The 13,935-nt window shown below is 36.8% G+C and overlaps 1 protein-coding gene across 1 annotated transcript; it reads left to right on the top strand.

Annotated features, from left to right (window-relative positions):
- Positions 1-12,327: 12,327 nt before the first annotated feature.
- LOC136827254 (alpha-1D adrenergic receptor-like) lies at positions 12,328-13,567 on the top strand. The gene has a single exon (XM_067085027.1). It carries the CDS (start codon positions 12,899-12,901, stop codon positions 13,565-13,567), a length of 669 nt encoding a protein of 222 aa, XP_066941128.1. The 5' UTR covers positions 12,328-12,898.
- Positions 13,568-13,935: the final 368 nt, after the last annotated feature.

A 13,935-nucleotide genomic window follows, 5' to 3' on the forward strand; every position in this document is an offset into this window, starting at 1 on the left:
TATATATATATATATATATATATATATATATATATATATATATATATATATATATATATATATATATATATATATATATATATATATATAGTCTCAGTAATTAGGCAGCTACTTGGAAATCTTAGCTTAATGATAAATAATATTGCCAAGACCAGGAAGAACATTCTTTATTGTACAAGCTTTCGAGGTATAAAACCTCATCATCAGGCTGAAAAAACCGACAAGGATGAGAATCAATAAAATTACAATAAAATGAATTGTCATAAATCTTCAGCAAAAATATTAACGAAATATAAAATGAACAAGTAAATACAAACTAAAAGGGTGAGACGTAAAATAACGAAAAATTAAAAACACAAACATAAAAATATGAAATTAAAACTAAAGTGAAAAGTAAACAAACTACCACTCACAAAGTAAAATATTTAACGACCTAATTGAGTACCTACTATGAAATTACACGATAGCTAGTTGAATACCAGACGAGTTGTTGTTCAATTCAGCTTCATCTTTTTAATAGTCAGTGACTGAAATTAAAAGGTCCAGTCTATTTGAACAAAAAGACAGTACCCGAAAATCCAGGTCAGTGAAAGGATGGTCCTGTGTTAAACTGTGTTCTCTAATGGCAGAAAAGGGTGGTTTGGAAAGGGGAAACCTAGTTCTAATAGAAAGACCTCTGTGTTCCAAAATTCTGTGTCTGAGCCAGCGGGAACTAGATCCCACGTATCGCAGACCACACTGCGAACAAGTGAACAAGTAAACGACACAGGAATTAAGGTCCACCGGTGTACAGTACTGCTAGTAAAGATGTAAAGTACATTAAATTGCCTTACCTTGGTCAAGTAGCTATTGGTCCGAAAACAGTTACAAGAAATACTAAGCATTGTTTCCCTCAAATCAGTTTCCGGTTTGTTTTCTGTAATCCTTTTACAATAAGATCACTTTTGAGAGAGGTACTCTGCCTGTGGATTTAATTCTTTACATCTTTACTTGTTAGCAGTGTGGTCTGCGATACGTGGATCTAGTTCCTGCTGGCTCAGACACTTGTTTTTGGAACACAGAGGTCTTTCTATTAGAACTAGGTTTCCCCTTTCCAAACCACCCTTTTCTGCCATTAGAGAACACAGTTTAGCACAGGACCATCCTTTCACTGACCTGGATTTTTCGGGTACTGTCTTTTTGTTCAAATACACTGGACCTTTTAATTTCAGAGTCGCTGACTATTAAAAGATGAAGCCGGAATTGAACAACAACTCGTCTGGTATTCAACTAGCTATCGTGTAATTTCATAGTAGGTACTCAATTAGGTCGTTAAATATTTTACTTTGTGAGTGGTAGTTTGTTTACTCTTCACTTTAGTTTTAACTTCATATTATTATGTTTGTGTTTTTAATTTTTCGTTATTTTACGTGTCACCCTTTTAGTTTGTATTTACTTGTTCATTTTATATTTCGTTAGTATTTTTGCTGAAGATTTATTATGACAATTCATTTTATTGTAATTTTATTGATTCTCATCCTTGTCGGTTTTTTCAGCCTGATGATGAGGTTTTATACCTCGAAAGCTTGTACAATAAAGAATGTTCTTCCTGGTCTTGGCAATATTATTTATCATTAAGTTAACATTATATATTTATATATATATAAAATATATATATTATGCATAAATTCATGTTTTTATACCAATACTTGTTACAACACTTTTCAAGAATTTTCATTTTATAATAAATACAATAATATAAACAATATCTTAAACAAATTATAGCTTTCGTGTATTCAGGCACAATTTTATCTTAAATATTTTTACTCTTTTTCCTATATTGAGGTATACATTCCCCATTGGTTAAAGAAACTATACCTCGTTGTCCTTATCAGTACTAACTTTCCCTGAAAAAGAAAGGCAAGTTCCCTTACGAAATGAAAAAGAAAAATACGTTTTATATGAAGACCCAGCAGCATCTCGTTTGTTGCTACGAGAAGAGAAAAAAAGATATCAACAAAAAATTATGACGGGAGGATGACGTCACGGCATGTCTGATAGCTGAGAATTACGAAAGGGTAATATTACGTAACCTTCCTAACTGTAAGACATGTTACGTACTTCCTCCACCGCGTACGTCTGCTTGGGGACATACCCCTTTGCTACTCTTCCCCCCGCCCCCTCTCTCTTTCTCTTCTGCAATCTCTCACTCTCTCTCAATCTCTCTCGCCCACTTTCTCTCCCTCACTCCTTCTCTCTCTCTCTCTCTCTCTCTCTCTCTCTCTTCCTTAATCTCTCAATCTCTCCCCCACTTCTCTCTCTCTCTCTCTCCCCTCTCCCTCAATCTCTCTCTCTCTCTCTCCCCTCTCTCTCTCAGACTGAGGTGATGTTATGTCATCATTGACTGATTCAGCTGTCAGATGCTCCAACACATTTCTTAAAGTTATGGTTCCCAGATTTTCCTAAGCGCATTTTTTCCCCTCCACTTTAAAACTGCTTTCACTTATCATAGCAATCTGTATGTACTGTATGTTCCCAGACATTATATATATATATATATATATATATATATATATATATATATATATATATATATATATATATATATATATTTATATATGTTTATATATATATATATATATATATATATATATATATATATATATATATATATGATTTCCATTGCTTTAATCTTACACTTTGCTAACCCTATCAATCACTCTTCTGCATTTCTGCATTGTTTACCAAGCTACCCATTTCATTTTGCGCAGAAGTAATTCAATACCTCACTTACCCGAGCGCAGATGCACGGCACACAATTGAACGTATTTCTCTCTCTCTCTCTCTCTCTCTCTCTCTCTCTCTCTCTCTCTCTCTCTCTCTCTCTTAATTGAATCTTTCTGCATGCAAAAACAAGCAATAAACAGCAGCTATTTGACAAAGTCCTCGACAGCTGACAGATGGCAGTTCCTCATTCAGAGATAGTATGAATGATATATCTTTTCAATTTATTTTTTATTTTTTTTTTTGCTTTCCATCTGCATAGGATCTGTGGCAGAATTTCATGGAGCTCGAGGTGGCAATATTGTTGATGGTACCTGGGAAGACTTAACCTTGATGTATTGTTTGAGTGAATTGTTCAGTTTGCTAGGAATCAGGTTAGCCTTAAATACATACATACATGAATACACACATATACAATATATATATATATATATATATATATATATATATATATATATATATATATATATATATATATATATATATATATATATATATATATATATATATATATATATATATATATATATATATATATATATATATACCAGTAACGATACATATTTTATATTGTCCTCCTTTGCGTTGCATCTTTACTCCTGTTACACACACACATACACCTTCATTTCTTTTGCTCTCTGTGTTCTCAGAACATTTTATTCCCTTCTTATTCACCTTTCTTCGGTGTCTATGTTCTTCTGAGAAATACGTTTGTCTGCTGAAGCAAAAAAAAAAAAAAAAAAAAAGGACCCACAAAGTTATTTACTAAGTGACCTCCGCTTTTTTTGCCAGTTACCCATTTGTCTTCCAGAGAGAGAGAGAGAGAGAGAGAGCAGCAGACAGACAGACAGACGGAGGCAGGAGAGAGAGAGAGAGAGAGAGAGAGAGAGAGAGAGAGAGAGAGAGAGAGAGAGAGGCAGCAGAGAGACAGACAGACAGACAGACAGACAGAAGAGAGAGAGAGAGAGAGAGAGAGAGAGAGAGAGAGAGAGAGGGGGGGAAAGGGAGAGAGAGAGAGAGAGAGAGAGAGAGAGAGAGAGAGAGAGAGAGAGAGAGAAGAGAGAGAGAGAGAGAGAGAGGCAGCAGCAGAGAGACAGACAGACAGACAGACAGACAGAAGAGAGAGAGAGAGAGAGAGAGAGAGAGAGAGGGAGGGAAGGGGGAGAGAGAGAGAGAGACGGGAGGGAAGAGAGAGAGAGAGAGAGAGAGAGAGAGAGAGAGAGAGAGAGAAAACTCGCTAATCAAATTGAGTCGAAAGGCTACCGAGAATACTTACGTATGCTATGAATTACATGTAGGCCCTCAGTTTGATTAAAAGTGAATTGGATCAAACTCTTTTGATGTAGCAGGCTTCTTTTCCTTAGTTTAATAGGAGACCACTACTTCCCCCCCCCCCTTCCCTTTTCTACTTTGACCGAAGACGCCGTAGAGGTTTGTGGGCGGGGTGGGAGTGGGGGTGGGGGTGGGCGGTTGTTGGCGGAGGATGTCCTGGGAAAAAGGTGAACTGATTTCAGGGAGGCCCAGCTAATGAATGAAAAGTAGTATAAGAAGGAAATTGGGTTATAAGAAGGATTTACTTGTAGGAGCATTTTTTTTCATTATACTTAATGGTATATTAATAAAATATAATGATAATCAATGCTACAGAATACGTAATTGACGGAATAAGTTCGTTCGCAACGCTGAATTGGAATACCGATTTTTATTTTTCTGAAAATCAAACTAATGTGCCGGCTTTGTCTGTCCGTCCGCACTTTTTCTGTCCGCCTTCAGATCTTAAAAACTTTTGAGGCTAGAGGGCTGCAAATTGGTATGTTGATCATCCACCCTCCAATCATCAAACATACCAAATTGCAGCCCTCTAGCCTCAGTAGTTTTTATATTATTTAAGGTTAAAGTTAGCCATAATCGTGCTTCTGGCAACGATATAGGATAGGCCACCACCGAGCCGTGGTTCAATTTTGACGGACCGCGGCTCATACAGCTTTATACGGAGACCAGCGAAAGATAGATCTATTTTCGGTGGCCTTGATTATACGCTGTACAGATTGTGCTGAAACAAGACTGCGCTGATTAAGCAAGAAAACACGACTGGCGCATCGGCGCATTTTTACTTGTTGTTTTTTTTCTAAATTGATTGATAGTATACAAACAAATGGCACTCCTGTGAAACTTTGTAATAGTATTCTGCTAAAATAAAAAGTAGTAAGGTTTCCTATTCTGCATTACAATTAGAGCCTTACACTTAAACTGGGAAATACTGAAGAATAGTATAAAGGCGAATTTAGGTATATGCTGTTTGTTTAATTATTTACTGAGCTGCTGAATTTTGGATGAATTTAATGATTTGAATATAAAATTGAGGCCAAAGACCAAGCACTGGGACCTATGAGGTCATTCAGCGCTGAAACAGAAATTGACAGCAAAAGGTTTGAAAGGTGTAACAGGAGGAAAACCTCAAAGCAGTTGCACTATGAATCAATTGTTGGGAGAGGGTGGAAAGTAAGATGGAAGAAAAAGAATATGAAAGGAGGTACAGCAAAAGGAACGGAAGAGGGTTGCAGCTAGGGGTCGAAGCACGCTGCAAAGAACCTCAAGTAATGCCTACAGTGCACCGCATGAGGTGCACTGACGGCGCTGTCGCCCTACGGGGGTGCTGTATTTTGGAACTAATAAAACTGCAATAAATATTACTTGCGTGTGAGCGTGGATATATGACCTTGAATTTATTCCCAGAATGAACATGTCATTTTTCCTAAAGGAAATATTTCAATAACACATTACTTTGGGCTGACTTATTATAATCCAAACTTAACTTCTTGTCTCTCCATTTCGTTTTCTACAGTCCAGTGAATAACGGCCTTATGCCATCATGAGTCCATGTCTTAGGGTGGTAAGTGGGTATGGTGAGGTGATAAAGCATTATAAGAAGCTTGGTGTGGACCTATGGACACCTACAACCTCGTTATATCTTTCTGTATTTTTTGGTGTTCTAATGAATAAGATGTTAAAGAACTAGATATTTTTTTACCAATTTTTCATGTTTATTCACAATTGCATAGTCAAGATAGTAACTGATATACAAAAAATATTATTAGATTTATTTTTATTATCTGCTTCTGAAGACATGTTGGTTTAAACTATTTCATTTTCGTTTTGTTGACATTTTAAAGGACTGGTACCTTTGGCAGATCGGAAGTTCAATGCGTGACCTTCATCAACAAGTCAGTAATAATAAGTTGACTTATTTATTATTTTTTCACAATTGTAAATAAAAAAGGCGACACACTCTTCCTCAAGATATAAACTTTAAAAGTTCACTTTGTCAATAATGACTGTTGTAAATCTGGAGACGTAGAGTTGAATATAAGGCGAGTTCTCAATACTATTACCAAATACAGTGCAATCATTGGATGAGAACCCTTAAACTGTAATAAAGCAATAAAGCAATAAAGCAACACACAATTAGATAGGTATGTTGATTCGTGCAACTCAGGAATACCTGAATGTAATAAAAAGAGTACGGTAACAAGTAAAACATGTGCCGCTACAGCGTATAATCAAGGCCACCGAAAACACATCTATCTTTCGGTGGTCTCGGTATAATGCTGTATGAGCCGCGGCCCATGAAACTTTAACCACGGCTCGGTGGTGGCCACCCCTATATCGCTGCCAGAAGCACGATTATGAGTAACTTTAACCTTAAATAGAATAAAAACTATTGAGGCTAGAGGGCTGCAATTTGTTATGTTTGATGATTGGAGGGTGGATAATCAACATACCAATTTGCAGCCCTCTAGCCTTAGTAGTTTTTAAGATCTGAAGGCGGACAGAAAATGTGGGCAGAATAAAGTGCTGAAGAAAACAGTGCGGACGGACAGACAAAGCCGGCACAATAATTTTCTTTTACAGGAAACAAAAAACGACGAGAATTAACCAATCATAGACTTATTGCTTATGGCTGTCACAGATCCGAAATTAAATCTTTAAGGGCTGAGTCGAGCCTTTGATTATAACAACTGAAATGACAAAAAGGGCGTCTTAATCTGTTAAAGAGCTACGCTGCGTGACTTGATATCTCTCTCTCTCTCTCTCTCTCTCTCTCTCTCTCTCTCTCTCTCTCTCTCTCGTCTTGCATTATCGTAACATTCACCTTAGGTCGCCTTTATTTGGGATGAAATGTCAATACTGTAACAGAAACATATACAATTTCTCTCTCTCTCTCTCTCTCAAATCAAAGAATTAAATGGGATGAAGTCAACATTATAATAGAAACATATGCGATCTCTCTCTCTCTCTCTCTCTCTCTCTCTCTCTCTCTCTCTCTCTCTCAAATCAAAAGAATTGTTTGGGACGAAGTCAACATTTTGACAGAAACATACAGGAGGATCTCTCTCTCTCTCTCTCTCTCTCTCTCTCTCTCTCTCTCTCTCTCTCTCTCTCTCTCTCTTTCAAATCAAAAGAATTATATGGGACGAAGTCAACATTATAACAGAAACTTATACGATCTCTCTCTCTCTCTCTCTCTCTCTCTCTCTCTCTCTCTCTCTCTCTCTCTCTCTCAAATCAAAAGAATTTTTTGGGACGAAGTCAATATTATAACAGAAACATATACGATATCGCTCTCTCTCTCTCTCTCTCTCTCTCTCTCTCTCTCTCTCTCTCTCTCTCTCTCTCTCTCTCTCTCTCTCTCTCTCTCTCTCTCTCTCGCAAATCAAAGAACTGTATGTGATGGCGTCAGCATTATAACAAAGACACATTTGACCACCCGTTGTCCCACTCGTAAATAGACGGATATTGATCACTTAGCGGAAAATTATATTTACATTACTGTCTGCTAAACTGTCTACGATTCATCAGTGTCCAAAGTTTACGCTAAGTAAACACGCAAATATACAAGTGCATGACGGTACGAGTGTAAAAAGGCAGGTAAGTCACACTAAATAGCAGCTTCTCACGTCATACTTATTCCGAGCACGTGAATGAAAATGACGGTGCAAATATAGGTAAACATGCAGGTAACAGCCCCACCTATTTTTGGCCAAGCCGATTTCTATTGTTCTCGTGTTATTGCTGTTGATCACGTGCACGTAAACGCGTGTAATTGCAACAATTACGGACGAAAGCCAACTCACAGTAACCGCGTCAGAAATTAGAATGATCGCAGTTTTAGTGGACATTGTTCCAGAGGTATCTGAAACCTCACCTGAGCTCAGGTTATCTTTGACGTTGCTTCCTGAGAAAAAACCAAAAGATTACCGTAAGATTAACGAAAGGTTACTCGTTATTTTTGTGTGTGACTTTCGTGTCCGCCTGTGGCTTCTCTCTTAAAAGACAGGACAAACAGAAAGGAAGGATAAATAGGAAGAATGGAAAAATAGACTGGAAAAATAAATAATAAAAAAAGGAAAGATCGTTTGGCCTTGATCTGATCGTGTGAGTGACATTAAACTCCTTGCGGGCTGACCCACGTGTTCTTGGGTTTATATGGCACGTGAAAATATATAGAAAAATAGTTGCTTCGATTTTTTTTTTTATTGATCTCAGCGTGTTGTGGATTTTGGAAGTATAAATACTGAGTGTATTGGTGTTTCTTTAAGCGTTTAAATGAACACACAACTACATACATATATACAATTATATATATATATATATATATGTATATATATATATATATATATATATATATATATATATATATATATGTATGTATGTATGTATGTATGTATGTATGTATGTATATATGTATATATATATTATATATATTAATATAATATATATATATATGTATATATATATTTATATATATATATATATATATATATATATATATATATATATATATATATATATATATATATATTTATATATACACATGAATAATATATAGATAGATAGATAAACAGACAGACAGACAGATACATAGATAGAGAGAGTGATCGAAATATTGCAGTATGAATTTTTAACTACAATTACAGTTAAGCTGTATGTAGATAGGTAAATATTTATGGATGTGTAATTGTAATGACCACAATGCCCTCTTAACTTCTCGAATTTTTCGAGCTTTTTTGGATAAGCTTGTAACTACAAAGCCGTAAGATCCAAGCGTATGTATGAATATACATACATATATATGTATATATATATATATATATGTGTGTGTGTGTGTGTGTGTGTGTGTGTGTGTGTGTGTGTGTGTGTTTGTGTGTGTGTGTAGTACTGCAATGAATGTGACTAACATTTCCACACAGCATCAAGATAGACAGATATCCTTAAACAGAGAGAGAGAGAGAGAGAGAGAGAGAGAGAGAGAGAGAGAGAGAGAGAGAGAGAATATGAATATTAACTTAACGCCTTTATCATCCATGCAGTTCTCTGATCTAATTATTTAAATAGAACAAAAATCAAAACATGTATTAACATCACAGAGAGAGAGAGAGAGAGAGAGAGAGAGAGAGAGAGAGAGAGAGAGTATATTAACTTAAATGTTTCCATCATTCTTGAAGTTCGCTGGTCGATTTATCTAAACATGGCAAAATAGAAAAGAGAGAGAGAGAGAGAGAGAGAGAGAGAGAGAGAGAGAGAGAGAGAGAGAGAGAGAGAGAGAGAGAGAGAGGATGAATATTAACTTAAATGTTTCCATCATTCATGAAGTTCGCTGATCAAATTATCTAAACATGGCAAAACTGAAGAAGTAAACAGAGAGAGAGAGAGAGAGAGAGAGAGAGAGAGAGAGAGAGAGAGAGAGAGAGAGAGACTCTTCTCGTGAAAGCGGGGAATCCAGATAACTCTAAATATACGGCCTGTCGAGCTGAAGGGAGCCTTTCGCTCAAAGCACCATGGGAAATCACCGAAGATATGGTAACGATTTCCTAAGCAGATCTGGGATGAATTCAGGTCGTAGTCAGACGAACGCCTCTGCCTCATCAGTGGGTAAAATTTCACTTTAAGTCGCCTCTAGGAAACCTTTTCTCACGATAGGAATTCGCTTCGTGAAACTCGTAATAGGTAGCGCCATCATCGTTCTTTTTACTGTACCTCCTTTCATATTCTCTTTCTTCCATCTTATTTTCCACCCTCTCCTAACAATTGATTCATAGTGCAACTGCTTTGAGGTTTTCCTCTTGTTACAGCTCTCAGACCTTTTAATGTCAATTTCCGTTTCAGCGCTGAATGAGCTCATTAGTCCCAGGGTTTGGTCTTTGGATTAAATTCTGTATTAAATTCTATATTCAATTCAATTATATAGGGAAGGAATTGTGTTGAGGGATTTGCTCTTTAACTTCACAAACTTGTAATGTAAATAAGGTAAATATTGACATTAATTAGCCTTTTTTGTGTGCCACAGGGTCTACCGTGTAAATAATCAGTGGAAGGTTTTTGTAAATAAAATCCGATTTCTGGATAGACATCTCGTGATAACTCATGGTTATGGAATGGATCCGGAAGAAAAGAAAAGAAAAGAAAAAAAAAAAAAAAAAAAAAAAATATATATATATATATATATATATATATATATATATATATATATATATATATATATATATATATATATATATATATATATATATATATATATACATGACAGAGAACACGCATCTTCAGTGATTCTTCATTGTTGTACTTGAAGATAATGCTATGGTATTATTAAATGATACATTATTGCAAACTTATACCATACGGAACCGCGAGAATTAAAACTGAAAGCCAAATCATTCTTCTAATAGTCGATAAATGGTTTCCTCTTAACAAAGTATAGGGTAAGAAACTAGTAGGTTTTTCACAAGTTAGAAAAATGCAAATGCCACTAGAATATATATATATATATATATATATATATATATATATATATATATATATATATATATATATATATATATGTGTATATATATAGGTATAAAATATATATATATATATATATATATATATATATATATATATATATATATATATATATATATATATATATATATACTGTATATATATATATGTATATGTGTGTGTATGTGGTGTGTGTTTTTGTGCATACATATACATAAATATATATACATATATGTGTGTGTATTTTATATACATATATATGTGTGTATATGCGTGCATGTTTGTGCATGTATAAGTATGTATTCACGTGCGTATTCTTAATAATTTTCAAAAAAACCAATCTGTAAAAATATTGCATACCCATAAGCATATGAATATTCATAACATTGTGTATAACTTTGCATTAAAAACATCTGAAGTATACATTCACACCTTTACCTATAAATTTCGTACATTTCCTCATGCTTATACTTTCCCATTTCCTTTTTGTTAATTTTTTTTTTTTTTGACATTCCTCTTTTTCAATGTTTTCACATTCCTCTCAATAATCAGCAAGTGTAGAAAGCTTCGAGAGCTGTTAGACCGGTCATCGCTCATAGGAACGAACTTGGCAAGAAACTTCAGGAGAAACAGCTGCTTACAATCGTTTAACTTTTCATTACAAAGAAAAAGAGGAGGAGGAGGAGGAGGAGGAGGAGGAGGAGGAGGAGGAGGAGGAGGAGGAGGAGGAGGAGGAGGAGGAGGAGGAGGAGGAGGAGTGTATTTATATATACTTTTTAATATGCACACCTTTCTTACGAGCAAACGCATCATTCTGTCGTTTGTTTGTTTCTCTCCTCCTCCTCCTCCTCCTCCTCCTCCTCCTCCTCCTCCTCCTCCTCCTCCTCCTTCTTTTTTTTTATGAAAAGTTAAACGATTGTAAGCAGCTGTTTCTCCTGAAATATATATATAAATATATATATATATATATATATATATATATATATATATATATATATATATATATATATAAAATGTATATATATATATATTATATATGTTATTTATATATATATAATGTATATTATATATATTATTTATATATAAACATTATATATACATATATAATATATACATACATAATATCGCAATACAGACCTGAATAATTCGTTTTTTAATAAGTAAAATTCGTCAGGGCAAGAACGACCCACCCATAAAACTTTCAATTAGAAATGTTTGATAAGAAAAAAAAATGCAGTTTACTTGAAAATGAAAAAAAAAGAAAAAAAACTCCGCTGACTTGATGAGTGAAAGTTTGCGAGTGAATGAGTGAGCGCGAGTGATGTTGAATTAGCCGTAATGAGTGGGGAAAGACTTTGCGCAGGTGAGAGAGTGCCAATGAGTGAATGTGTGTGTTGTCGCGCAGGAGAGAGTGAGAGTGAAAGAGAGTGCATGAGAAAAAGAAAGAGAGTGCATGAGAAAAAAGAGAGAGAGATAGTGTGAGTGTAAAAGAGAGAGAAAAGAGTGTGTGTGAGCGATAGTGAGAGTGAAAGAGAGTGAGAGAAAGGGAGAGAGTGAGAGTGAAAAAGAGAGAGATAGTGAGTGTGAGAATTTAAAAGAGAGAGAGAGAGAGAGAGAGAGTGTGTGTAGTGTTAGAATTGAAAAAAGAGATAGTGAGTGTTAGAATTTAAAAGAGAGAGAATGTGTGAGCGAGAGTGAAAGTGAAAGAAAGAGTGAGAGTGAGAGCGAGAGTGGGGTAGAGAGAGTGAGTGAGAGAGAAAGGGTGAAAAAGAGAGAAAGTGAAAAAGAGAGAGGGGAAAGTGAATGTGAGAATGAAAGAGAGAGAGAGAGAGAGAGAGAGAGAGAGAGAGAAAGGACGGGGTGGGTGGGAGAGTAGTGGAGCAGAGTCAGTGAGTTTGTGACCGTGGCCGAAGAAGGAGCACCGGTTCTCTCGCATCGGCTCCGAGAGCGGCGGTCTCGTGTTGGACTCGGGACTCCGTGTGGAAAACTGGCGTCTCTTAATATTTATGTTCTTTTCGTCACTCGGACGACGGCGACAGCGTTGCTGTGTTAACCATAACACCCCCGCCCCACTCCTCCTCCTCCTCCTCCTCCTCCTCCCCCCTCCTCCTCATCCTCATCCCCCCCCACGCCCCAATTTACGTTCCTTCACTTCCTGATGGAGTTACTCCCACCCCACTGAGATTGTTACTCCTTTTTAATAAACCCGTTTTTATTCGTGATTCGACCCAGCAGACAGACAGACATACAGATATAGACACAGGCAGGCAGGCAGGCATTCGGGACTGTTGCCCTTCGGTGTGGGTGACACATCATGTCACCCACACTATACCCGACTCACGAGTCTCCACCTCCTCAGGCGCCCCCTGAGATCACAGCAGCAGGGGGCGGTGGTCTCCTCCTCGTGCCCTCTGGAATGCCCTCGGGCATGAGGTCCCTGGCGCAGACACTGCCTGTGCTCAAGGTGCCCAACCTGAAGTACGAGGATGACGACGACGACGCGGGCGGCGACTTGTACGTGGAGGGGCCGGAGCTCGGCCTCGAAGATCTAACCACCATGGCCTCGAACGCCGCCTGCTCCTTCCTGAATGGATTGTGCATCGACGCCGGGGGGGGCGGCAGCATGAACGACACGGCGGACGGAGGGGGCAACTCGACGGAGAACTGCACGACGGCGGTGGGGGAGGCCTTTGAGGCCCCCGAGAAGAACTACTGGACCTTACTCCTGCTGCTGTTCCCCGTCTTCACCGTCTTCGGGAATATCCTGGTGTTGATGTCCGTTTACAAGGAGCGTTCCCTACAGACGGTGACCAATTACTTCATCGTCTCCCTGGCTGTGGCGGATCTCCTCGTGGCGTCGCTCGTCATGCCCTTCGCCGTCTACTACCTGGTGAGTCCGGAAGGGCACGAGGATGGGAGGACTTTGGTATTTCAGGTCCCTGACCCTAATGCCCTCCTAAGCAGTTTTAAGGACGTTGAATGATTATTGTTATTTACTGGGCTGGAAGCTTGACATAAACAAACACAAACAGCAGGAGGGAACAGTTTACGTGTTTAATCTGATTCAAAACATACATTTTCACATTTTTATCTACCTTATAGATTATACACATATCAACACACGTTTTACATTTTTATCTACTATATAGATTATATATCAACATATATATATATATATATATATATATATATATATATATATATATATATATATATATATATATATATGTATATATATATACATATTATACATTTGTATATATAGCATATACATTTGTATATACAGTATATATACATACATATATACATATATATCTTTGATGATGATGGAGTCGTAACTCCCTTAATACA

Source organism: Macrobrachium rosenbergii, chromosome 41, assembly GCF_040412425.1.
Source record: "Macrobrachium rosenbergii isolate ZJJX-2024 chromosome 41, ASM4041242v1, whole genome shotgun sequence".
In the NCBI taxonomy this organism is placed as follows: Eukaryota; Metazoa; Arthropoda; class Malacostraca; order Decapoda; family Palaemonidae; genus Macrobrachium; species Macrobrachium rosenbergii.